This window comes from Tupaia chinensis, unplaced genomic scaffold (assembly GCF_000334495.1).
Source record: "Tupaia chinensis unplaced genomic scaffold, TupChi_1.0 Scaffold145280_1, whole genome shotgun sequence".
In the NCBI taxonomy this organism is placed as follows: Eukaryota; Metazoa; Chordata; class Mammalia; order Scandentia; family Tupaiidae; genus Tupaia; species Tupaia belangeri.
In genome coordinates, this window is record NW_006205141.1 from 245,756 (window position 1) to 271,084 (window position 25,329).

Consider the following 25,329-nt stretch of genomic DNA (forward strand, 5'->3'; position numbering starts at 1 on the left):
AGGTCATGTAGGTGGTATGGGGAGAGGCATGGAGGGCAACCGTGGATGCCAGGGACAATGTGGGAGGAGGATGGGTCATAGCAGAGGGTAGGGGATGGGGAATCAAGGATGGCAAAACAAAAAGCAAGGTATGCAGGACATAAGAATTGGGAAATTATTTGCTGAGAACATGTATGTTGATGTGCTTGACTGAGCCAATGCACAGTGTATTTTGGATAGAAAATTCATTTGTGTGTTGTGATGGGAAAACAAAGAAATTATAATAAAAAATAAATTATAATAAAAAAAACTCGTATGGAAAAAAAAGCAAATGTTTATTTCAATTTCTCCTATTATGTTAAATTGGTCTATGTGTCTACCACTTTTCGTTGCACTTTTTTTCATTTCCACCCTGTTTTAGTTATACATGTAGAGATTTCTTTTGGTACAGGATGTGTGCACTTACTGGAGAGGGAGAGAGAGACAAGAGAGACAGAAAGCAAGAAATCACTCTTCAGGAGGGATATCCACACTGGCATCTCTTCTCTCCCACTCTCCTCTCAGGATCTTTGGCACACATGTACATATGCCTGGCATGAGTTTGAAGCCACTGGTTCTGGGAATCAAACTGTGGTTGACTACATTGGAGTCCAGAAATATAACCTTACACCATCTGCTGATTCCTCCATCCTGTTTTTGTTACTATAATATTGTAGTATAATTAAAAGCCGGTAGTTTGATTCCTTCAACTGGTTCTTGTTTTTATGTGTTTGTGTATTTCTTTTTCAATTCCTTGAGACTTCCATGTCTTCTATGACTGTTTTCAAACTATAGAAATATTTTTTTCTTAGTACTATGAAGCCAGTAATAAAAATACAAGTATTGCACATGCTACTCATATATGGAAACTAAAAAGTATATCATAGAAATAGAGTGACAGCTGTTGGTTAGCAAAGAATGGAGTAATAGGATCGAGGTGAAAGCAGGGCAAGATTGGTTAAGGCTACAAAATTACAGCTAAATAGGAATAGTGTTCTAGCATATTGGGGTCAAAATAGTTAATAGTTTATTATATATCTCAAAAAAGTTAAAAGAGAAAATAGGTAATATTCTGAAATCAAGCAAGTGATAAATATTTAAGGTGGTAAATGGGACAGTTATACAAATTTGATCATTACATGTTATATTCTTTTATTGAAACATCACACTGAAACCCATAAATATGTACAATACTTATGTATAAAATATTTTAAAAAGGAATTTACTCTGGGAAGATTCTGGAAATCTCTTGCTGTGAGGCAGTGCTGATAACAAAAAAGCAGGGCAGCAGGCCCATTACAACTTTTTACCTATTATGTGGCAATTATTTTATTATTTATTTATGGATTTTTTAATGAGGAAAAAAGAGACACCCTCTCTAGAGTTATCTCACTAAAATTCTCCCTTTTCTCTATAGCCATTCAAGATTATGCATGCACCTATATGTTCAGGCATATCCTGGAAGCAAACCCACAACCCTCTCATATGGCTTCTAGAATTGTGCAGCAATTCCCATAGTACCTGTGCCATGGAGACTGTGTCAGGGGTCTAGTATTAATGAACCTTATGAATGCAAATGACCTTCACTTTTCTCATTTGTAGTTAGAAAATTCTATTGCCTTTAATCAGGGCTATTGCAGTTACAGAGGAAAGGTGAATTATGCAGATATACTGGTCAGGCAAAAAAAAAAAGCATCATATGTCTGCTACGTATTTTTACTTGAATAATAATTATTCATATTTTTATGGCTAAAAATACCTGAGACAACTTTGGAAACATAATATCAAAAATTTGGAATGCTGCAGAAACTGCTTAGAAAATATTTAACTTTTAATCTAGCTTCTTAAAAATGAGATGAAAGACATCAAATCCATACTACTTTTTGTTTTGTTTTGTTTCCATGAATGTTTTTATTTCAGTCTTAATTTCTTCAGTAGTTACATAGTCCATACTACTTTACACACTTGGAACTACAAAAACAAAAGTAAAGTAAATAAAAAGCCTGCAAGTATGAAGATAGTATGATTAGAATGGTTATAAAAAAGAATAAGAGATATTAAAAACATACAGACCACAATTGCTTCTTTCATGAGATCAACAAACTAACAAAGCTGAAGGCAGACTATCGTAGAAAATTAAGAGAAGATACAAATCAATACATTGATATGCAAGTGAAGACATTATTACTGACCATACAAAAATAAAAACAATACAGGAGAATTCAATGGATAATGAATAACTAATAATCTCTAGTAATTGCTCAGTATCCAAAAGGTCAGAAAAAGTCATTATTCTGAGATAGTACTGTTCTTTGCACTTTTGAATTTTTTTAATTTTATATACTCACTAAACATAACTTTGATTGTAAGTTGAATGCAATTTTAATAGCTAGCTAAGTTTAGCTTTACATAATGACAATTTCAAAATTAAAACAAAGACAAATTATTGTCATTTATTTTAAAAATTTTCTATAGGTTGTGTGTACTGCCTGGAGAGAAACAGAGAAAGAGGGAAAGTGAAGAAGTACTCCCTCAGGGGATGGCCACACTGCAATCCCTTCTCCATTCTCCTCATAGGATTTTGGGCAACTATGCACTTGGCATGTTTTTCAAACTGCCAGGTCTGGGACATGTGGATCCCCCCCCCCCAGCCACCATAACCACCACATCACCAACTGGTCCATGAATCATTTTCAATTAATTCAATAGAATTAAATTTAGGGTGCTTTTTTGACTCAAAACCCTAAAAATGTGATACAGACCTATCAGATAAAACCTTAGAATGCCTGTTTCCTCTGGAACCTTTTAAGTTTTTTAGATTTTCCAAGCAGTTCTTACCAGGTCTTAGCAAAATAATGCAACACTTGGGAACAAAGATGCAAACTAAGAGCCCCACACTGGAGGCCAACATGGAGAAGACCTCCACAGCCGCCATGAACTTGCCCTTGGTGCTGTGGTAGACAGGGAAGAATGTGATCCAGACACTGCAGAACACCAACATACTGAATGTGAGGAACTTGGCTTCATTGAATGTGTCAGGCAGGTTCCTGGCCAGGAAAGCCACGGTGAAAGTCCCCAGGGCCAAGAAGCCCAAGTATCCCAGGACACAGTAGAAGGCAATGATGGAGCCCTTGTTGCACATGATGATGATGTGTCTGGGCTCAGAGTGTGAGTCCATTTCAATGAAAGGGGGAGAGGTTCCCAGCCAGACTGCACAGATAATCACTTGGATAAGAAAGCAGATGGGAATGGCAGTATTAGAAGCTCCTGATAGCAGCAGGAACCTTGTTCTTCCAGGCTTCAGGGCTTTGAATGCAAGAATCACAGTAATCGTTTTGGCCAAAACAATGGAAACTGCCACAGTGAACACAGGCCCAAATGTGACTTGGAGTACACAGGTGGCTGTGTTAGGATGGCCGATGAAGAGCAAAGGGCAGAGGAAGCACAAGATGAGGGAGATGAGCAGGATAAAGCTGAGAACTTGGTTATTGGCCTTGACAATGGGAGTACATCGATGCTTCACAAAGACCACTAAAACCATAGCTGTGACCACAGAAAAACACAGAGTCATGCAGGCCATGGACAACCCCAAAGAATCTGTAAAAGCCAGAAAACTTTCAGACTTGGGGAGGCAGTGCGTTCTCTCACTGTTTGGATACTCCTGAATTGGACAATTGATACAGTGCTCTGCATCTGGTAGAAAAGCAAAACCCAGTATTTCAGTCTCAAAATTATTTTATCTCTCTCTGTGTTGTTGAAGTAAATAGTATTGTTTGTGTCATTTTTGCATACAGACAGCCCCCTATGTTATATTGACATACACCCAACTAAGAGTCTACATTGGTGTCAGTAGGTGGCATAGCAGTTACATTGTTGTACTCCCACATGACCAACCACAGTTCAAGTCTCAGACCTGGTGGCTTGAAAATCATGGTGGGCACATATGCTTGTGTGCCTAAGATCCCAGGAGGACATGGAGAAGGAATTACATAGTGGTCATCGCCCCTGGAGGATGATTTCTCACTATCCTGCTCACTGTTTCTATGGAGAGTACACACACCCTGAAGCAAAAACCTCTAAAATAAACAATCAAAAATAAAAACATTGGTGACTCTAAGTGGATTATTTTGTTGTTGTTTCTCCATCAAGTCTTTATTATTTAGAAATATTTTATGTAATTTGAACAATAAGCTATTAAGAAGTAATCTGGAATTTAACAGATGCACAACTTTGACTGGAAGTTTCACTTTCATTATGTGGGTATCATACCTTCAAAGCCTTCTCATCACAGATTTATCTATTTATTGCTTTTTGTATTCCTTTTTTGAAACATTTTTTAATTTTTCTTTTTAAAGTTTATTTTATTTTAATTCAGTTTCTTCTATGCATTCAATCACTGTATGTCACTTAACTTGTAAAGTGAATTTTCCCAACACAAACACTTCACACCAGTCCAGGTGAGGATACTATACACATTATTATCAATAGATAATAATCAATTTCTGTGTCCAATAAATGTCTTGCCACTCTTTTTTTCTCCTTAATGTCTTTTTTCACACTATCCTCCTCCCACCCTCTTCTCACATTTTATCCAGTATCCACACTAAGAGAATTCTTTTAGCTGCAGGTAACATTGAAACCATTTACAGTGGATCTCAGCCTTTGAGAACTTTTATTGGTCCATCTTGTAACTCAATGATGTTACCAAGAAGGTTAATTTATTCCAGATCTATTTTATTTTCTTTACTGAGTTTTTCTCATTATAAGCCTTTAATTCCCATGGGTTTTAATATTGCCTTAAAACAAGAGAAATTAATGGTTTTCTGGGCCAACAGGTGACTGGAATATTTAGACAGTTGGATCTCACATGACCAACTTTGTGATTCAAGTCCTGAACCCTTTGGCTTGAAAATTATGCTGGGAGCATGTGATAGCATGCCCAAAAGCCAGAAAAATGATTGGAGAAGAATAGTGGCATGGTCACCCCTTGAGAGGATGATTTCTCACTTCCTTTTTCTGCTTCTCTGTCTCTGTCTCTCTCTATGTCTCTGATGAGTGTAAATGACCTACAGCAAAAGAAAAATAAAAGAAAGGAATAAAGAATAAAAGAAAGAGAAAGGAAAGAATGAAAGAAAAAGAAAGAGAGAAAAAGGAAAGAAAAAGAAAGAAGAAAGAAAGAAAGAAAGAAAGAAAGAAAGAAAGAAAGAAAGAAAGAAAGAAAGAAAGAAAGAAAGAAAGAAAGAAGGAAGGAAGGAAGGAAGGAAGGAAGGAAGGAAGGAAGAAAGAAAGAAAGAAAGAAAGAAAGAAAGAAAGAAAGAAAGAAAGAAAGAGAAAGAGAGAGAGAAAGAGAGAGAGAAAGAGAGGGAAAGAAATTGGTTATTATCTATTGACAATAAGGTATATAGTATCCCCAACTAGACTGCTGTGAAGTATTTTCATGTTGGAAAATTCACTTTACAAGCTAAGGGATGTATAGTGATTAAATGTATAAAAGAAATTAAAATACAATAAAATATATTAAATATAAAAATTGAAATTAAAGATTTTCTTATTTTTATTCAGAAAAATTAAACTTACCTAATTCTGAATACTCTAACTTTTCTCACTACTATTAATGTCTTTTTTTGCATATAACATGCCACTTAGTAATATTTAAGACTTTTCTCTCTTAATTTTGTCATCCCAGTTCTCATGAACTCCTCCATGTAAAATTTGAAAACTTGGATTGAACTGAAAACATTTAGATTTTAGATTTTGAATGAAATTCTTTAGAACCTATATAATTAATTTCTATGAAATTATTTTTATATTATTGAAGTACGGAGTATATATTTTTTAAATTTCCATTTATTTTCACCTTCTACCATGGTTCATTAACCCTTTTTTTATGAGTGATAGGTGTATTTTCAGTCTTGCATATTGTAGAGTCTTTGTTGCAACTATTCTCTTCTCTTTTGATGCAGCATGAAAGCAGTCATAGAGCATCTGGGAATAATGTGCAGGTCTGTGTGTCAATTACATTTTATTAACAGAAATGATAGCAGCTTACCCACTTCTTTATTAAGGTTTTTTTTTAGGTAATATTGATGAAATATTATATACTCCAAATTTAAACAATGATCATCTATCACATTCCTTTTGAATTATTCTAATTCCTGCCTTCTGTCTCAGAGTCATGATTGGCACATATAAACAGGTGAATGTATTCTTCTGGGTCTCAAACCTTTTTATTTCTATGTTATGCACTTAACTGCTGCAAAGTCTTCAAAAGGAAAACAAATATTTTCTTAACTTATTCTTCCTGTGGCTTGAAAATTATGCTGGGTGCATGCGGTAGCATGCCCAAAAACCAGAAAAAAGATTGGAGAAGAATAGTGGCATGGTTACCCCTTGAGAGGGTGATTTCTCACTTTCTTTTTCTGCTTCTCTCCTACTCATATGATGACTAGATTGCGTTCTGTGAATTAATTCAATATATTATAATATTTACTCTTTAAGTATTAGAAAATAGAAGCATGGCTTAATGAAAATGTTCACATTTCATATCTGACAATACTAAATCTTAATATATGATTTTTGAATTTTATTCTCTATAACAGCTATTATTCAAGATTCTGGATTGTGGAATTTATTAGAATCTTGTGTGTTCAATTTTTTTTTTTTGGAGAGGTTTTTGCTATAGGGCGCGTGCGCTCGCCAGACAGACAGAGAGAGACAGAGAGACAGAAAGCGAGAAATCACCCCCCCCAGGGGGGATGGTCATGCCGCAATCCCTTCTCCTCCATTCTCCTCTTGAGATCTTGGGCATGCACACACACGCGCCCGGTGTGAGTTTTAAGCCACTGGGTCCGGGATGCAAACTGTGGTCGACTACGTGGGAGTCCAGCAACATAGTCATTATGCTAACTGCTGGTTCCCTTCAATTTTTTTAAAATTATGCATCATTTCCTTACTACAATAAAAAAAATTTGAATTGTAGGGTTCTTATATTAAGTAATTTTAACACATTGAACAAATTTTGAAGTATGGTCAAAAAAGTTATTAACTACCTTTAAAATAATGTATCCCTACTTGCTTCATGCTTCTCATCTAGAAATATACCTGTGTTATTTTTTAAGCTTTTTTGCATCAGAATTAACTCATACTTTTATTCCATTGTTCCATAAAATTTTCTCAGAAAAAATAAACTTACCTAATTCTGGATACTCTAACTCTTGTCACTACTATTAATTTCTTTTTTTGCATATAACATGCCACTTAGTAACACAAGACTTTTCTCTCTTAATTTTGTCATCACAGTTCTTATGAACGCCTCCATGTAAAATTTGAAAACTTGGATTGAAGCATCAGAATTAACTCATACTTTTATTCCATTGTTCCATAAAATTTTCTTGTATTTTCTTATTTTTGTAAACTTTCAATTGCTGTATATCTTTGCAGCATACAAAATGATTTTTTCCAACAAGAATACACTGTGTGTTAGTCCAATCAAAGATATTACCATACACACTATCTTCAACAGATAATTTTTCATTTTTGAATCAGTTAATTGTTTTGCTTTTTTTTATTCCATTGATTACTTCCTTCTCACTCCTTTTGTCACCCTCCTCCCACACTGTCTCTAGTATCCACAGTTGCTCTCCAGGCCTTTATACCTTTCAGTTTCTGCCATAGTGTGTAGACTTTGATATATATGAAGTGAGGACATACAATGCCTCTTTCATAGACTGCCTTGCTTCACTTAGCAGTAAATCTTCTATATTCATCGACTTTCTATCAAATTTCAGGGTCTCATGGAGGAGTCCAACCCAGCAGGGCCCCAGCATCTGTCTGAGCCCCCTCGCTTCCGGTCAGTTCAGTATGTTGGCAAGGATGCTACTGTGCGTCCCCCCAACCTAGGATTTTGCTCCAGAAACTGTGGCAGCCTTTCTGGGAAGCAAGAAAGTATCTATGGATTCTTACTAGTCATTAAAACCAAATGATTTCTACTCATATGATGACTAGATTGCATTCTGTGAATGAATTAAATATATTATAATATTTATTCTTTAAGTATTAGAAAATGGAAGCATGGTTTAATGAAAATGTTCACATTTCATATCTGACAATATTACATCTTGCTTTAATATATGATTTTTTAATTTTACTTTATACAACAGCTATTATTCAAGATTCTGGATTGTGGAATTTATTAGAATTTTGCGTGTTCAATTTTTTAAAAATTATGCATCATTTCTTTACTACAACAACAAAAGAATTGAATTGTAGCGTTCTTATATTAAGTAATTTTACCACACTGAACAAATTTTGAGCATGGCTGATAAGTTATTAACTATCTTTAAAATAATGTATCCCTACTTGCTTTGTGCTTCTCATCTAGAAATATACCTGTGTTATTTTTTAAGCTTTTTTTTTGCATCAGAATAAACTCATACTTTTATTTCATTGTTCCATAAAATTTGTTCAGATTTTCTTATTTTTTTACACTTTCAGGCATCAGCTGATAATAATCTCTGCTTGATGGAGTCACTTTCTGGAAACTGCATTCCACGGAGACCCACCTACATCAAAGGAACAATTGTGGAACTACACTAGACCCACCTTTAATATTCCATTGATTACTTCCTTCTCACTCCTTTTGTCACCCTCCTCCCACACTGTCTCTAGTATCCACAGTTGTGCTCTCCAGGCTTTTATACCTTTCAGTTTCTGCCAGTGTGTAGACTTTGAAATATATGAAATGGGGACATACAATGCCTCTTTCATAGAGTGCCTTGCTTCACTTAGCAGTAAATCTATATTCATCGACTTTCTATCAAATGTCAGGGTCTCATTCTTTTCGTATGACCCGGCAGTCTCATGTTTTCCGTATGACTGAATAGTATTCCACACTGTCTATGTGCACACATTTTCAGTTCATTTATCTGTTCTTGGACATTTGAGTTGATTCCATGTCTTAGCAATTGTGAATAATATTACAATAAACATGGATATGCAAATGCTTTTCCAACTGAGTGTATTTCTGTTCTTTGTCTAGACACCAACAAGTGAAATTGCTGGATCATGTGGTAGCTCTATTTGTAGGTCTTTGTGGAACCCCCATATTGTTCTCTACAGTGGCTTTACTAGTTTACATTCTGTCCAACAGTGTAAGAAAGTGTCCTTGTCACCACTGCCTGCCAGCACTTATCATTCTTTATTTTTCTATTTTCAACCACTTTATTGCGGTTAGATGATCTCATTGTGGTTTTGATTTGCATCTCCCTTATGATATGCTCAATATCTTGTTGAGTGATTTTTAAATGCTTCTTGTCTGTGTGTATGTCTTCCTGGGAGTGTTCCCTTTTAGGCTCATTTGCCAATCTTATAATTTGATTACATTTTTTGGGGGGGTAAGCTGCTTGAGTTTCCTTTTTAATTTGATTGAAAACTTTTTGGGGATAAGCTGCTTGAGTTTCCTTTGTATTTTGGTTATCAGTCCCTTATCTGAAGCATATTTTTCAAATACAATCTCCCCTTCCAAGGGTTGCCTAGTCACTCTAATTATTATTTCTTTTGCTCTGCAGAAGCTTTTTAAACCGATGTAATCCCACTTTTTGAGTTTATTGCCTGTGCTTTGGGGATTTCATTCAAGAAGTCTTTACTTCTTCTGATGTCTCCAAGACATTCTTCTCTGTTTCCCAGAAGTACTTTGATAGTTTGAGGTTTTATTTTTAGACCCTTGATCCATTTTGAATTGATTTTGGTTAATGATAAGAGATAGGGGTCCATTTACATTTTCCTGCTAGTGGATATCCAGCACAGTTTGTTCAAGAGATTTTCTTTTCTGCACTGGATTTTCTTGTGCCCTTTATCAAAAAAAAACGGTTGTCTTTATGTATTGGAGTATATTTCTGGGTTCTCTATTCCATTCTGTTAGTCTACATACCTGATTTTGTGCAAGTATCATACTGTTTTAATGATTACAGCTTTGTAATATATTTTGGAGCCTAAATGTTAGATGCCTCCCACTTTATTCTTTTTAGAGTATTACTTTGGCAATACAGGGTTTTTATCATTCCAGACAAATTTTATGATATTTTTTATAATTCTGTGAAGACAGGTCTGATATTCTGATGGGGATTGCATTAAAATTTTAAATTATTTTGGGCAGAATTTGCATTTAGATTACATTCTTTTAATTTAAGGACATGAGATGAATTTCCATTTTATTTTGTCATTTTTCAATTTCTGTTTTTCATTTTCTAAAGTTATCCTTGTAGAGTTCTTTGATTTCTTTGGTTAGTTTTATTCCTGTGTATCTTATATCTTTAGTGGCTATTGTAAATAGGGTTGCTTTCTTCAATTCTACCTTGTCTGCTTATTGTTAGTGTATTGAAATGCTGTAGATGGGACCAGCAGATGGCATAATAGTTATGTTGCTGGACTCCCATCTGGCCAACTTTGGTTCAAGTTCTGGACCTGGCATCTTGAAATCCACGTCAGGTGTATGTGCATGTGTGCTCAAAATCCTAAGAGGAGAGTGGAAGAGAAGGGACTATGAAATGGGCCATCATCCCTGGGAGAGTGATTTCTCACTTTCTGTTCCTCTTTCTCTCTGGCAAGTGTTCTTGCCTGATAACAAGAATTTCTCAAAAAAAAAAAAAAGCCTCAGATTCTTAAATGCTGATATTGTATTCTGTCACTTTACTACATTAATTTTTTAATTCCAAGAGTTGTTTTTTGTTGTTGCTCTTCTTTTTAGGATTCTTTTTGTTTTCTATGTATATAATTATGTCATCTGTAAATAGAGATATGTTTCCTTCTTTTCCACCTGTTTGAATGGCTTTTATTTTATTATATTTACATTATTACATTGGCTAGGACTTTCAGTATTATAGTGAAAAGTATAAAGGAGATGAGAATGTGGGCAGCTCTGCCTTGTTTCAGTTTTTAGTGGAAAAGTTTACAGTGTTTCCCCATTCAGTATGGTGCCAGCTATACATTTTTTCATAGATGGCTTTTATTGACAAATTTTCCTTGTATACCAATTTTGCTGAGGATCTTTACTTTGAAGGGATGTTGTATTTTATGAAGTTATTTTTCTGCAGTGATTGATATGAAAACATACTTTTTATCTTTCTGTTAATATGGTTTAATACATTTATGATTTTGTACGTGGTTGACTATCCTTGCATCCCTGGGTAAAGCCTACCTGGTTGTGGTGTACAATCATTTTTTTATGTGTTAATGGACACAGTTTGCTAATATCTTGAGAATTTTTGCATCCATATTCATCAGAGATATTAGTCTGTAGTTTTATGCTGTTATGCCCTTGCTTTGGGGACCTTTAGAAATAATTTGAGTAGAATCAGAGTTAGTGCTTTAAAAGTTACATAGAATTCACAAGTGAAACCATTGGGACCTGGACTTTTCTTTGGAGAATATTTATTATGGATTCAGTTTGTTTATTATAGGTGTATTTAGGCTTTCTATGTCTTCCTGATTCAATCTTGGTAGATTATATGTGTGCAGAAATGTATCCATCTCATCCACATTTTCTTGTTTGTTACTGTATTGTCTAATAATCTTTTTATTTGTGTTATGTCTGTTGTAATATTGTCTGCCTCGTGGTTGATTAGATTTATCTGATTACTTTCTCTGTTCTTAATTAGTCTAGCTAACATTGTGCTACTTTTGTTTATCTTTTCAAAGAACAAGTTTTTGGTTTCATTTATTTTCTGTTTAATTAATTTATTCTCTAATTCACTTATTTCTGCTCTAATTTTTAGTATTCATTTCTCTGGGTATTTTGTTGTTGTTGTTTTAGGAACTCCTGAGGTATGTTGGTAGATTGTCTATTTGCCACCATTCAGTTCTTTTTTTGTGAGCACTAATTTCCATGAATGTCACTCTTACAGTTGCTTTCACTGTGTCACATAGGTTATAAAAAGTCATGTACTCAGGGGCCAGTAGGTGATGTGGTGGTTAAGGGCACTGGATTCCCATATGGCTGACCACAGTTTGAGTCCCAGACCTGGAGGCTCTCTCTCTCTCTCTCTCTATCTATCTCTCTCTCCCTCCCTCCCCCCACAATCTCTGGTCAACTAAAAATAAATAAAGTTAAGTAAAAATAGTCTTTAAAAAATTTATGTACTCATAATAATTGATTTCAATAAATTGCTTTTTATTTCCATCTTAACTTCAGTGTTTGTGAAGTCTTTCAAAAATAGGACTAGGATGTTTAGTTTCCACATGTGTGTGTGTTCAAAGGTTTTTTTCTGCAGTTAATTTCAAGTTTAATTCCATCATGGTCAGGAAAGATGCTGGATATAGTTCCTATGCCTTTGAATTTGTAAAGGCTAATTTTGTGCCCTATCATGTGGTCAAACTTCACAAATGTTCCTTGTGGGGTTCAGAAAAGTGTATCTTTTATGTTGTTGGACAAACATTTTGTATATGTCTGTCCAGTCTGTTTGATTTATGGTATCATTTAGATCCTGTATCTCTTTGCTTATTTTTTTTTTTTTTGTCTAGATGATCTGTCTGAAGAAGATAGTGGGGTGTTGAGATCCACAATGATTATTGTGTTGCAGTCTACTAGATCTAGTAAACTTTCACATATTTGGGTGCTTCACAGTTGAGTGCATAGATATTTATGTTTTTATCTTCTTGGTGAATTAGCCATTTTAGTACTACATAGTGTCCTTCTTTGTATCTTCTTACAGTTTTTATCTTAAACTCTATTTTGTCTAATGTCAGTATCATGACTCCACCCTTTTTAAAATTTTCATTTGCATGGAAAATATTTATATACCCTTCATTTTCAATCTATTATTATCTTTATTTGTTAGGTGTGTTTCTTATAAGCAGCCTATAAATTGCTCCCCCCACACCTTTTTTATCCATTTAACTTGTCCATGTCTTTGAATGGGAGAATTTAATTCTTTACTGTTCAATGTTATTATTGATACTTATGGACTTATCCCTATCATTTTGTTGGACATTTTCTTTTTTATCCCTCCTTTTTCTTCATCTGTCTTTAACTTTCTTGATACACTACTCTATTCAGTACTTTTAAATTTTTGAGAAGTTTTTGTTATAGAATGTGTGCGCACTCTCCAGAAAGACAGAGAAAGAAACTGAGAAATTAACCCCCAGGGGGGATGGCCACACAACAATCCCTTCTCCTCCATTCTCCTCTAGGGCTTTTAGGCATTCATACACACGTGCCCAGCATAAGTTTAAGCCACTGGGTCTGGGACTCGAACTGCAGTTGACTACATGGGAGTCCAGCAACATAGCCATTAGGCCAGCTGCTGGTCCCATTTCAGTATTTCTTAAAAAGGTGGTTTATGTAGCTGAATTCTTTCAGTGTTTATTTCCATGAAAATTATTTTATTTATTCTTCCCTTTAGAAACATAATCTTGTCAGGTATAGTATTCCATTTGATATTGTTATATCCTTTTTTTCTTTCAGAACATTTCTTTTATTGTTATTTTTAGATTTATTTACTGTTATTCTTTTAATGTTTTGAATCTGTCTTTCCATTATTTCTTTGCTGTTTTTATTTTGGTTTAGAGGTCTGATGTTAGCTTAACAGAACAACCTTTGTAAGTAACTTGACATTCTCCTCTTGCCACTTTTAGAATCTTTTTTTCCTTTGATTATGCCCAATTCATCTATGAGGTGCCATGGAGAAGGTCTTATGTTGATGATATTTGGTGTCCTTTGTAGTTCTTGGGTCTAGATGTCTGAATGTTCCTCTAGGTTTAGAGAGTTTTGTACAAGTATTTTATGGAGTAGATCTTCTATGCCCTTATCAGATTATTCATCTTCTGAAATATCAATTATTTGGAAACTTGGGCTATTAAAGTGTCTAGTATTTTCTTTATGTTGCCCTCTTTTTTAAAATTATTTTTGGTGGTTTTATTTAAGTCCAAGGTGTGTCTTCCAGACAAGAGACTCTGTCTTCTTTGCCCTCTAATCTGCCATTCATACTTTTAAGGAAGTTTTTGATTTCCTTTATTGAGTTTTTATCTGTAGAAGTTCTGTTTGATTCTTACTTATGATGTCGATCTCCTTCTCCAAATCTTTGAAGGACTTCCTCACCTCCTGGATTACATTGTCTCTGTTCTCTTGCATCTCATCTAGTTTTTTTAGTATGAATATTCTGAATTATTTTTCTGATATTTCTGCAAATTCTTTTGTGCTATGAATTGTTCCTTTGAGGGATAGCTATTTCCTTGTTTCCTCGTATTTCTATGACTCTGGATGTTTTCTGGTCATCTGATGAATTATCCAATTTTACACCTTTGTGTGAAGTTGATTCTGTAATACTGGGGGGAGAAGGTGAGCTCTACTTCTAAGGTATGTCCTTGGGAGAAGGACTTCTCTTCCAACCAGAGAAGTGTGTATGTGTCCAGCTTCAGGTATTGGTTCCTTTCCCAGTCTCTCAGAACCAGGTGCAAATGAGACTGAGCTGGAAAGAGTCAACTGGAAGAATCACAAACTTCAGCCATCTTTAAAATCTTAAATCTGCCCTGTTGGGCAGGCAAAATGCAGTCTTTGACACATGGTCCCTTTGTGCTCTTCACCTCTATACTGCTGCTGGTTGCTGCATTATGGAGAAGACACAGAGTTTTTAATGGTGAAGGTCAAGGGAGGGAGGTGGTAAGAGACACACTTGAATAGGCAGAATACAGCAAGAGGTCTGTGATGTGATCTCTTTGAACTCACTGTCTCTTTTGCTGATGGTGGTTCCCATGATAGCCATTTTTAAACTTTCATGTTAACTCACAGGTAGCATTGGTGATTTTTTAGAAGACTTCAACATGTTCCAGTGTGAGCTCTAAGATAAAAACCGTTTTATACAGCACTGGATGCAAGAAAGTTTTACCTTGAATCAGTTTCAAAATTTATTCTGATACGATGAGCACAGCCAGAAAAGTGGTGACACACAATAGGGTAGCAATCATGTTTATGAAATATATAGAAACAGTAAGTGAACACACAAATTGAGAACAATGATTCTCTGTATTACATTTCCACTATTACTGGCTTTCTTTTTATGGAGATATATGGAGTGGAGTTATCAAAAGGTACCTATATATTTCATACCTGTTTGATTTGAAATGGCTGTGTCTGTGCAGGAAACACAAAGAAAACAACAGTCAGGTCTTCTTTCCAGAAGAATTTTCTGGAATCCAAGACCACAGCTCTGGCTACACATAGATTCAGGAGTCTGAATGCAAAAAAGAATCATTAGTCACAATTATGTACAGTATCACAGCATTGATGTCTACATTCTTGTCTATCTCTGAGAAAGCATTGTCAATTAACATACCTTTACTAGGGAGCAGCAGACAACATGGTGGATAAGATGCTGGATCCCATGTGGCTAACTCCATGGTTCAAGATTTAGAACAAAGGCTTGGAAATCCTGCCAGACATGCATGCGCACACCCCCAAAATCTCAAGAGGTGAAAATAATGCAAGAGACTGTGACATGGCCATCCCTCAAGGGGGTAATTTCTCATTCTCTTTTTCTGTCCTTTTCCAGTAAATACACATGCCCTATGGTAAAAATTTTAAAGTACACACACACACACACACACACACACACACACACACACAGAATAATTATCTTCTCAATTTTAACCATGTTCATATTACCTAGACCATTTTATTCTTCTGCTAGAGGATGCAGGCACTCCAAACTAAGAGAGAGAGAGAGATGCATCCCACGTGGGGAATGGTCATGCTGCAATTCCTTCTCCATATATTTTTTTCTTTGAGGGTTTTGGCATGAATACATATAAGTCCAACATGTTTCTCAAGCTACTAGTTCTGGGACTCAGACTTGCAATCAACCATGTGAGATCTGGCTTTCTTAACCACCAGGCCATGGAGCTAGGCACTATCACATTGACTTCTAAATAATTTCATATGATTAGCTAACATCTTTATTAGCTGTTTACCAAATATTAAGAAGATACCTAATCACTCTATTTTATATATGACTGGAACTATCCCATGGATTTTCTGTTAGTTAACCACTTCATCCAAAATCATTTTAATACAGATTACTATATGGCAAAGATGCTGAGAAGTTGAGATCCTCAGTATATTTATATCATTTCCTAATATCTGGATGGTTAGGAAACTTTTCTTATAGATTAAAAAAATAATAATGTGAAAAAAGACCCTAATCTGATATGTTTACATATCATTAAAAATTACAGACCAAGAGATTAATAATGAGAATGGCTTATAAACCATGGATTTTGGTTAATCCATTTCTGGGCTTCTGAGTTCACAGGGGACACTGCTTTTCAGATATTAAGAACCCAACACACATATAAAGAACGATTGTTACAGAAATCACCTTCTAATTTATTTGTCTGATATCATGGTGAATGCTTTGAGATGCTTAGACCAAGAAAATTCAAAGACTAAACTATACATGAAAGGACAAGGGGAAATGAGAATGATATTTCCAAGAGATGAATGCCATCTTTTTCTTTTCTTTTTAGTTTGTTATAGGGCTTGAGCTCTCACCAGAGTGAGACAGAGACAGAAAGAGAGTGAGAGGAAGTGAGAAAACATTTCCTAGTGGGATGGCCACACCACAATCCCTTTTACTCTAGTCCCCTCTTGGAATCTTGCACACACACACACACACACACACACACACATGCTGGGTACAAGACTGGAACTGGGTAGTCACCACTACCCACATGTGATCTAGCTGCTTTAGCATCCAAACCATGATCTGGCCCAGTGAATGTATCTTCATTCACAATCTACTTGTGTTTACAGTATACCAACATATAATACAGACTGTCTACAAAATGTAAAGGGCTTCAGGTCAACATATGGCAGTGCTCCCATAAAATAATAGTCTAGACCATATAGTTTCTGTGTATAATAGGCAATAACATATCCAGGCTATCTATGATATTTGTACAGTATCATACATAGCCTGAAGGTGAATTTCTGAGAACACATTTATCTTATTAATAAAAATCAGTTCTTGTTATATTTATAGATAGATAATGTATAAGCAAAATTATATCATAGAAAATAAAGCCATAAAAGATAAATTTAATGCTGAGTTAAAATAATCACAATTTATTTCAGGGCTCTGTTCAGATATCCCTGCATAAATTTAATATTGAAATGACATCATACCTCGTTGAATCTAGCAGGCCATTTTATTATCACTTTATTGAAGACCAAGCCTTGATCATGGGGGCTCCTGTAGATAAATTCTCCTACTTTAACAAGCAACCAACTGGTTGGATTTTTATCAGAAAACCTCACAGAGTTGTGGATATCATACTGTGCCAAATTTGTGTCATCAAGGGACAGGTTATACCCAGTGCTGTTTGTAAATTGGCTTTTCTTCATAAATGGATGAAGCTAGATGAGAGGCAATATTAGAAATAAGGAGTGTATTTAATTCAGAGGTGGAAGATTTATATCTATCTTGGTAATAATTACATTCCCAACTCCGATAGAATTATGTTGTGGGTGTATCCATCTCTTGCTCATGTGACATGAACTCTCTCCTTCATGGAAACAATTGAAGGGTAATTGTATCTTCTCAGAAAAATTCCAGATGTTTCTCAAAGGACAATTTGTGTCTAGACTGGTAAAATCCATATTTATTAAATTTAGGGCTTCTTAACAGCTAGTCCTGGGGGACCAGCAGATGGCAGAAAGGTTACATTGCTGAACTCCCACGTGGCCAACAGCAGTTGGAGTCCTAGTTTGAAAGTCATGACAGACACATGCACATGTGTGCCCAGAATCCCAAGAGGAAAATGGAGGAGAAGGGATTTTGATCTGATCATGAACCCTGGGGTGGGGGTGGGGGTGGTGATTTCTCACTTTCTGTCTCTCTATCTTGCTCTTAGTCTCTGGCAAGCACAGGAATCCTATAGCAAAAATCTCCCAAGAAATAAAGAGCTAGTCTTGGTACTTCATGAATAATGCAATATGCATGGATAGATTTAGTTTCTTTTCTTCTTTTCTTTTTTTAAAAAGAATCATTTTATTTCACTTTATTTTAATTATTTATTTTATTTTGACCAGAGGGACAGAGAGAGTGAGAGAGAAAGTGAAAAATCAAGCCAGGACTCAAACCACAGTTGGTCATGTGGGAGTCCAGTGCCCTTAACCAACATGCCCCCTGCCAGCCTTGATTTAGTTTCTTAATAGTGCTGATGATAGTACAAATATATGCATATGTCCACATTCATCTTAATATAGCTATTAACTATGGTCAACTTTTAAAATATTAAGCACATTACAATAAGGCTTTCTAGAAGAGAACACATGCATTTTCTTTCCTTTTAAAAAAAAATTGGTAGGGAGAACATGAACTTTTAAGAAAGAAATAGAGACAAACAGAGAAGGAGGGAAGAAACTAGTCCCCATGAGAAATATCCATGCCACAATCCCCACATGCTCATCTCCCCTTCCTTTCAGAATTTTGTGCATGCATGAACACATGCACAGCATGTTTCTCAAGAATCTGGATTGGGATCTATTCTATTTGGTAGACCGTATGGGATCCAGTTGCCTAATTACATGTCCACAGAGTTGGCCCTTTTTTATGAGGGTAGGGGTTTTTAGTTTGTTTGTTTTTGCTTTTTGTAAGAATGATTGCCATGTGACATTACAAGAAATTATGACAAAACACAAATTTAAAACTCTTGAATTTTAAACTGATCTTTTAAAGAATTGGGACTTGGATAATTCCTCTTTTCCCATTCCATGCACAATTGGGACAGCCATCCAAGTGATGGCCTTTTTGTATAGTAAGCGGTCGGGTGGCTGAGCTGCAGAGATCATAAATCATCCTCAGCCACATGCCTCTGAATTCTCAAATTTCAGCATTTCCTGAAGTGTGCAGCACACACACCTTCTGTCTTCCCAAATTTAAGCTCAGCAGCTCAGTCCCAGGTGCACCTGTTCTCTAGTAATTGAGAGAATTTTGAATTATCCGGGTACAGCAACAACAGTGCAGATTGCTGGTGAACATCAAAGAGGCAGCAAAACAGAGAAATTGCCAATCACCTTCTCTCACATCTTTAAACATTCAGAAGTAACTCAAAGAATTTAGGAAGAAATGTGTAATTCACCAGATGACCAGAAACTATCGCAGAGATATACAAAATATGAGAAACCAAAATATAACTACCCCATGGAAAAATATCAATTTCTCATCATTCACAGGCAATACAATGGAACTTGTAGAAATGTCATATAAAAATTCAGAATATTTATAGTTGAAAAAGCTAAATGAGATGCAAGAGAAAAGAGACAATGAACTCCAGAAGATCCAGAAGATGAGAAAATGATTCCATGATTTCAAAGAAGAAACTGACACCATAAAAAATAATCAAGTGAAATTGTTAGCAATGAAGGTGGTAATACAGAAAGTCAAAACCTCCATTGAAAGTATGAAATGCAGAATAGAGGGGCTCAGCAGATGGTATAATAGTTTAATCACTGAACTCTCATGTAGTCTACTATGGTTCAAGTCCCAGACCTGGCTGTTTAAGACATACTAGATGAGTGTGCATGTGTGCCAAAAACCCTGAGAGAAGAATGAAAGAGAAGGTGTTGCAGCATTGTAATCTCCCCCAGAGAAAGGGTGATTTCTTGCTTTCTTTTTCTCAATCTCTCCAGCAACTGCAAAAGCTGAATAGCAAAAAAAAAAAAAAAAAAAAAAAAAAAAAATCTTTAAAAAAAAAAAAAAAAAACTAAAAGCAGATGAGATTGTGCAGAAAACCGAATCTCAGATGTCAAAGAAAAAAACCTCTGACCTAAGAAAAATTACCAAAAAGAGGGAACCAGCAGTTAGCGTAATGGCTATGTTGCTGGGACTCCCACGTAGTCGACCGCGGTTCGTGTCCCGGACCCGGTGGCTTAAAACTCATGCCAGGCACGTGTGAGTGCGTGCCCAAGATCCCGAGAGGAGAATGGAGGAGAAGGGATTGCGGTGTGACCATCCCCCCTGGGGGAATCTCTCCAGCAACCGCAAAAGCTGTATAGCAAAAAAAACTCTCTAAAAACAACAACAACCAAAAGCAGATGAGATTATGCAGAAGATCAAATCTCAGATATAGAAGAAAAAAACCTCTGACCTAAGAAAAATCACCAAAAAGACTGAGAATATAATTAGGAAAAATGAGGGCAATATATGAGAAATACTAGATATCTACAAGCGCCCAAACATCTGGATAATTGGTATCCCAGAAGGTGAACAAAATAGTAAGGGCATTAATAATCTATTCCATGAAATTGTGGAAAAAGACTTTCCAAACCTAGAGACATATTCAAATATTCAGACATGAGAAATTCAAAGAACCCCAAATAGAATCAACCCAAGAAAATCTTTTCCAAGACACTTAGCCAGGTTGACCAAAACCACAGGCAAAATCATGATAAAAAAAATTGTCAAGAGAGAAATATCAAGGTACTTACAATGATTTTCCCATCGGGCAAATATCAGACCTCTCATTGGAAAGAATACATCAAGGAAAGGATGGGGATATATATATTCAAAGTGCTAAATGGAAACAATTTCAACCAAGATTACTAGACCCAGCAAGATTATCCTTCATATGGGAAGAAAAGATAAAAACATTCTCAGATAAACAAAATCTGAAACAATTTAACAACTCCAGAGTGCTACACCAGAAAAACTAGTCAGACAGACAGAAATCATAGAACAAAAAACAACTAAGAAATTAGCCAACATAAAGAAAAGAACAAGTCTGTAAATATCAATAATAATGTTCAATATTAATGAATTAAAATCTCTAATCAAGAGACTCAGACTGGCTTAATGGATTAAAAAAACAGAAAGCCTCTATCTGTCACCTACAAGAACTATAGCTCATGGATAAAAATGTAGACAGACTAAAAATGAAGGTCAGGGTAAAGGTTGCAAACAAAAATAAAAAAAGGGCTAGAGTCACTAAACTGATTTCAGACAAAATAGGCTTTATTATGAAAACTATAAGAAGAGACAAAGAAGGGCATTATGTAGTAGTAAAAGGGCTAATCATCAAGAAGACATAACACTTATAAATATCTATGCATTCAACTCAGGAACACCAAAATACATGAAGGAAAGACTGCTAGATCTAAAAGGACAGATAGGATGCAACACTAAATGTTGGGAATCTGAACACTCCATTACCTCCTTTAGATCGATCATATAGAAAAAAAAATTAGCAAATAGATACAGAACCTAAATGATATCATAAATCAAATAGAATTGACTGATATTTACACAACATTCCACCCCCAAGCCATAAAATGTACATTATTCTCACCCCAACATGGAACCTTTTTGAAGATTGACCATTTGAATAGAGCACACATCAAGCCTTTACAGGTTCAAAGGCATAGAAACTATATCCAGGATCTTCTCTGACTATGATGGACTGCAACTTGATATTAATTTCAGGAATAATCATTGACAATACACAAGCACATGGAAACTAAACAATGTATTCCTATATGACTTCACAACCACTGAAAAAATTAATACTGAAATCAAAAGATTCATGGAAACCAATGATAAAGAGTAGATGAGTTCCTATAATTTATGGGACACAGCAGAGGCAGTCATAAGAGGTAAGTACATAATAATTAGTGCACAGAAGAAAAAAAGAAAGGTGGCAAATGTACAATCTAACATCATGCCTTAGAGAATTCAAAATAAAAAACAAAAAATAAAAAAATAAAAAAAATTCTGGGAGATAAAAAATAATAGATTTGAGCAGCAAGAAATGAAATAGAAAATAAACAAACTATACACAAAATAAATACAGGAACTGATTCTGTAAAAAGATAAACAAAATTGACATACAATTAGCTAGAATGATTAAGAAGGAACTAGATAAATCAAATTTGCAATGAAACAGGCAGTATTACGACAAACACAATAGAACTACAAAATATCATTATAGAATACTATGAGCGACTATATGCCAACAAACAAGAGAACCTGGACGAATGCCTCAGAGAATTAAAAATAAAAAACTAAAACTAAAAAAATAAAAAATGCTGGGAGATAAAAAATAATAGATTTGAGCAGCAAGAAATGAAATAGAAAATAAACAAACTATACATGAAATAAATAAAAGAACTGATTCTGTAAAAAGATAAACAAGATTGACATACAATTAGCTAGAATGCTTAAGAAAGAACTAGATAAATCAAATTTGCAATGAGACAGGCAGTATTAAGACAGACACAATAGAAATACAAAATATCATTAGAGAATACTATGAGTGACTATATGCCAACAAACAAGAGAACCTGGATGATATGGACAAATTCTTGGACACATATAATTGACCAAGATTGAATCAGGAGGACATAGAAAGCCTGAATAGACCCAAACAAAAATAAAAACTACAGACCAATTTCTTTGATGGATATAGTAGCAAGAATTCTCAAGATACTAGCAAATTTTATCCAACAACATGTAAAAAGAGATTATCCATCATGACCAGGTAGGCTTTATTCCATGGATGCAAGGGTAATTTAACATATGGAAAAAAAAATAAAACACCAAATTAACAGAAAGAAAGATAAGAACCACATGATCACTTCAATCAATCCAGAAAAAGCATTCAACAAAATTCTATAGCCCTTCATGATTACGGCTTTTAGCAAAATCTACTAAATACAATAAAAGCCATTTATAAAACATCTATAGCTAACATTATACTGAATGCAGAAAAGCTAAAATTTTAGCAATAAAAAATGGTATGAGACACGGCTGCCTACTTTCTCCACTTCTTTTCAATATAGTGCTGGAAGTCCTAGCCAATGCAATTAAAAGAGGGAATAATATAAAAGGCATTTGAATAGGGAAAGGAGAGTTGGCAATATCTTTATTTGCAGATCACATTATGGTATACACAGAAGACTTAAAGGAATCCATAAAAAAAAAACTTCTTGAAGTAATAAATAAATATGGTGACAGGATACAGAATTATCATCCAAAAATCTATAGAACTTCTTTTTCAAATTTAAATTTAAATTTTTTGAGAGGTTTTCACTATAGGGTGTGTGCGCTCGCCAGACAGACAGAGACAGAGAGACAGAAAGCGCCCAATCCAGTTGATAATAATATAGCTATCTTCAACAGATGATACCCCATTTATTTGTCCCATCAATGCTTTGCCTCTCTATTTTTCTTTTTAATGTCCTTCCTCAGACTCTACTTCTTCACCCACTTTCTTCCCTATGAATAAGCTGACTGAGTTAGATCTGAATAAAGTAATCCCTTTTACATAGCCAGAAAATGAATAAGATACCTAGGGATCAACCTAACCAAACTTGTCAAAGACCTTTAAAAGAACAACTAGAAAAAATTTTTAAAAGATATTGAAAAAGACACAAAAAAAAGTGGAAAGAAATCTCATGTTCCTGGATTGGAAGTATATATATAAGCAAAATAGCAACTCTACCCATATTTAATCTACATATTTAATGCAGTTCTAATCAAATTACCAGAGACATTCTTCACAGATATAGAAAAGATAATAATAAAATTTGTCTGGAATCATAAGAGACCTTGTATTGCCAAAGAAATCCTATGAAAGAAGAGTGAAGTGGATGACATCTCACTCTCTGACCCCAAAATATACTATAAAGTAGTAATAACCAAAACGGCATGATATTAGCACAAAAACAGACAGGTGGACCAATGGAACAAGATAGAGACCTCAGAAATTATCCCCAAAACATAGAGCCAACTGATCTTTGACAAAGGATACCACTCGATCCAGGAGAAAAGGAAAATCTCTTTAGCAAATGGTGCTTGAAAAACTGGGTATCCACCTGTGGAAAGATGAAACTGGACCCCCACCTTTCACAATTAACAAGAATCAACTCAAAATGGCTCTTAGATCTAAACTTAAGACCTCAAACTATAACAATACTAGTGGGAAACACTGGGAAAACTCTGGGAGACAGAGGGGCACATAAATGCTTCTTCAGTAAGACCCCAAAGCACAAGCAAAAATCCCAGAAAAAGACAAGTGGGATTACATCAGATTAAGAAGTAAAAGTCACAGTGAATAGCGTGAATGAAAAATCCTCAAAATGGGAGAATATGTTTATAAACTATGCCTCAGATAAGGGACTGATAACCAGAATCTACAGGGAACTCAAGTGGCTTACCTGAAAAAAAAATTAAAAGATGGGAAAGGGAGCTGAATCAAAAATTCTCTAATAAAGACATACAAATAGTCAAAAAGCATATCAGAAAAATGTTCAACATCTTTCATCATAAGGGAAATGCAGATTAAAACCACAATGAGATATCACCTAACCCCTGTCAGAATGGCATAGATTAAAAATTCATAAAATAAGTGTTGGTGGGCTTGTGGTGAAAGGAGATTTCTTCTACACTGTTGATGGGAATGTAAATTGGTCCAACCACTGTGGAAAAGAGTATGGAGGTTCCTCAGAGACTTACAAAAAGAACTACCATATTATCCAATAAATCCACTCCTGGGTATCTGCTCAAAGGACAGGAGAAGGCTCAGTTGGAAAAGTGCTTGCACATCTATGTTTACTGCAGCATTATTCACAATTGGTAAGATATGGAACCAACCCAAATGTCCACAGACAGATGTATGGATTGAAAAATTGTGGCATATAAACTCTATGGAGTACTATCCAGCCATAAAAAAACCTACAAGACCTTGGCACCCTGGCATATAGTAGAAAGTAGATGAATAGGGACAATTTATTGCTGAGTGAAGCAAGCCAGGTTATAAATGAGATGTTGTATGTCTCCACTTAACATGTACTGACTGTCCCCACTCTGTGGTAGAGACTGAAAGATTAGAGGACATAAAAGCATTTAAAACAGTTATGGACACTGGAGACAGTGTAGACGAAGGGCAGGAGAGGGGAAAATCATTGGGAAACAAATTAGAAATAAAAATAGAGAGGCAAGAAATTTTTTGGACAAAGAAATGCTTTATTATTAACTGTTGATAATAACATTTATAGTATCCTCACCTAAACTTATCTGAAGTGTATTTCGTGTTGGGTAAATTCACCTTACAAGCTTAGTGATATATAGTGTTTGTATGTATAAAATAAATTTAAAAAGAGTGGTCTTTTTTTTTGAGAGAGAGAGATTTTTGCTATAGGACATGTGAGCTCACCAGAAAGAAAGAGATAGAGAGACAGAAAGTGAGAAGTCACCCCCCAGGGGATATGGCCACACCGCAGCCCTTCTCATCCATTCTTCTCTCATGATTTTGGGCACACACACA

The 25,329-nt window shown here is 35.2% G+C and overlaps 1 protein-coding gene across 1 annotated transcript in view; it reads right to left on the bottom strand.

Annotated features, from left to right (window-relative positions):
- Window positions 1–2,761: 2,761 nt before the first annotated feature.
- Window positions 2,762–25,329, bottom strand: part of LOC102487694 (vomeronasal type-2 receptor 116-like) — a 100,877-nt gene continuing 78,309 nt past the window's right edge. The window contains 3 exon segments of the mRNA XM_027768056.1: window positions 2,762–3,711; window positions 15,119–15,242; window positions 17,192–17,422. Of these exon segments, the coding sequence (XP_027623857.1) occupies window positions 2,762–3,711; window positions 15,119–15,242; window positions 17,192–17,422 (1,305 nt within the window).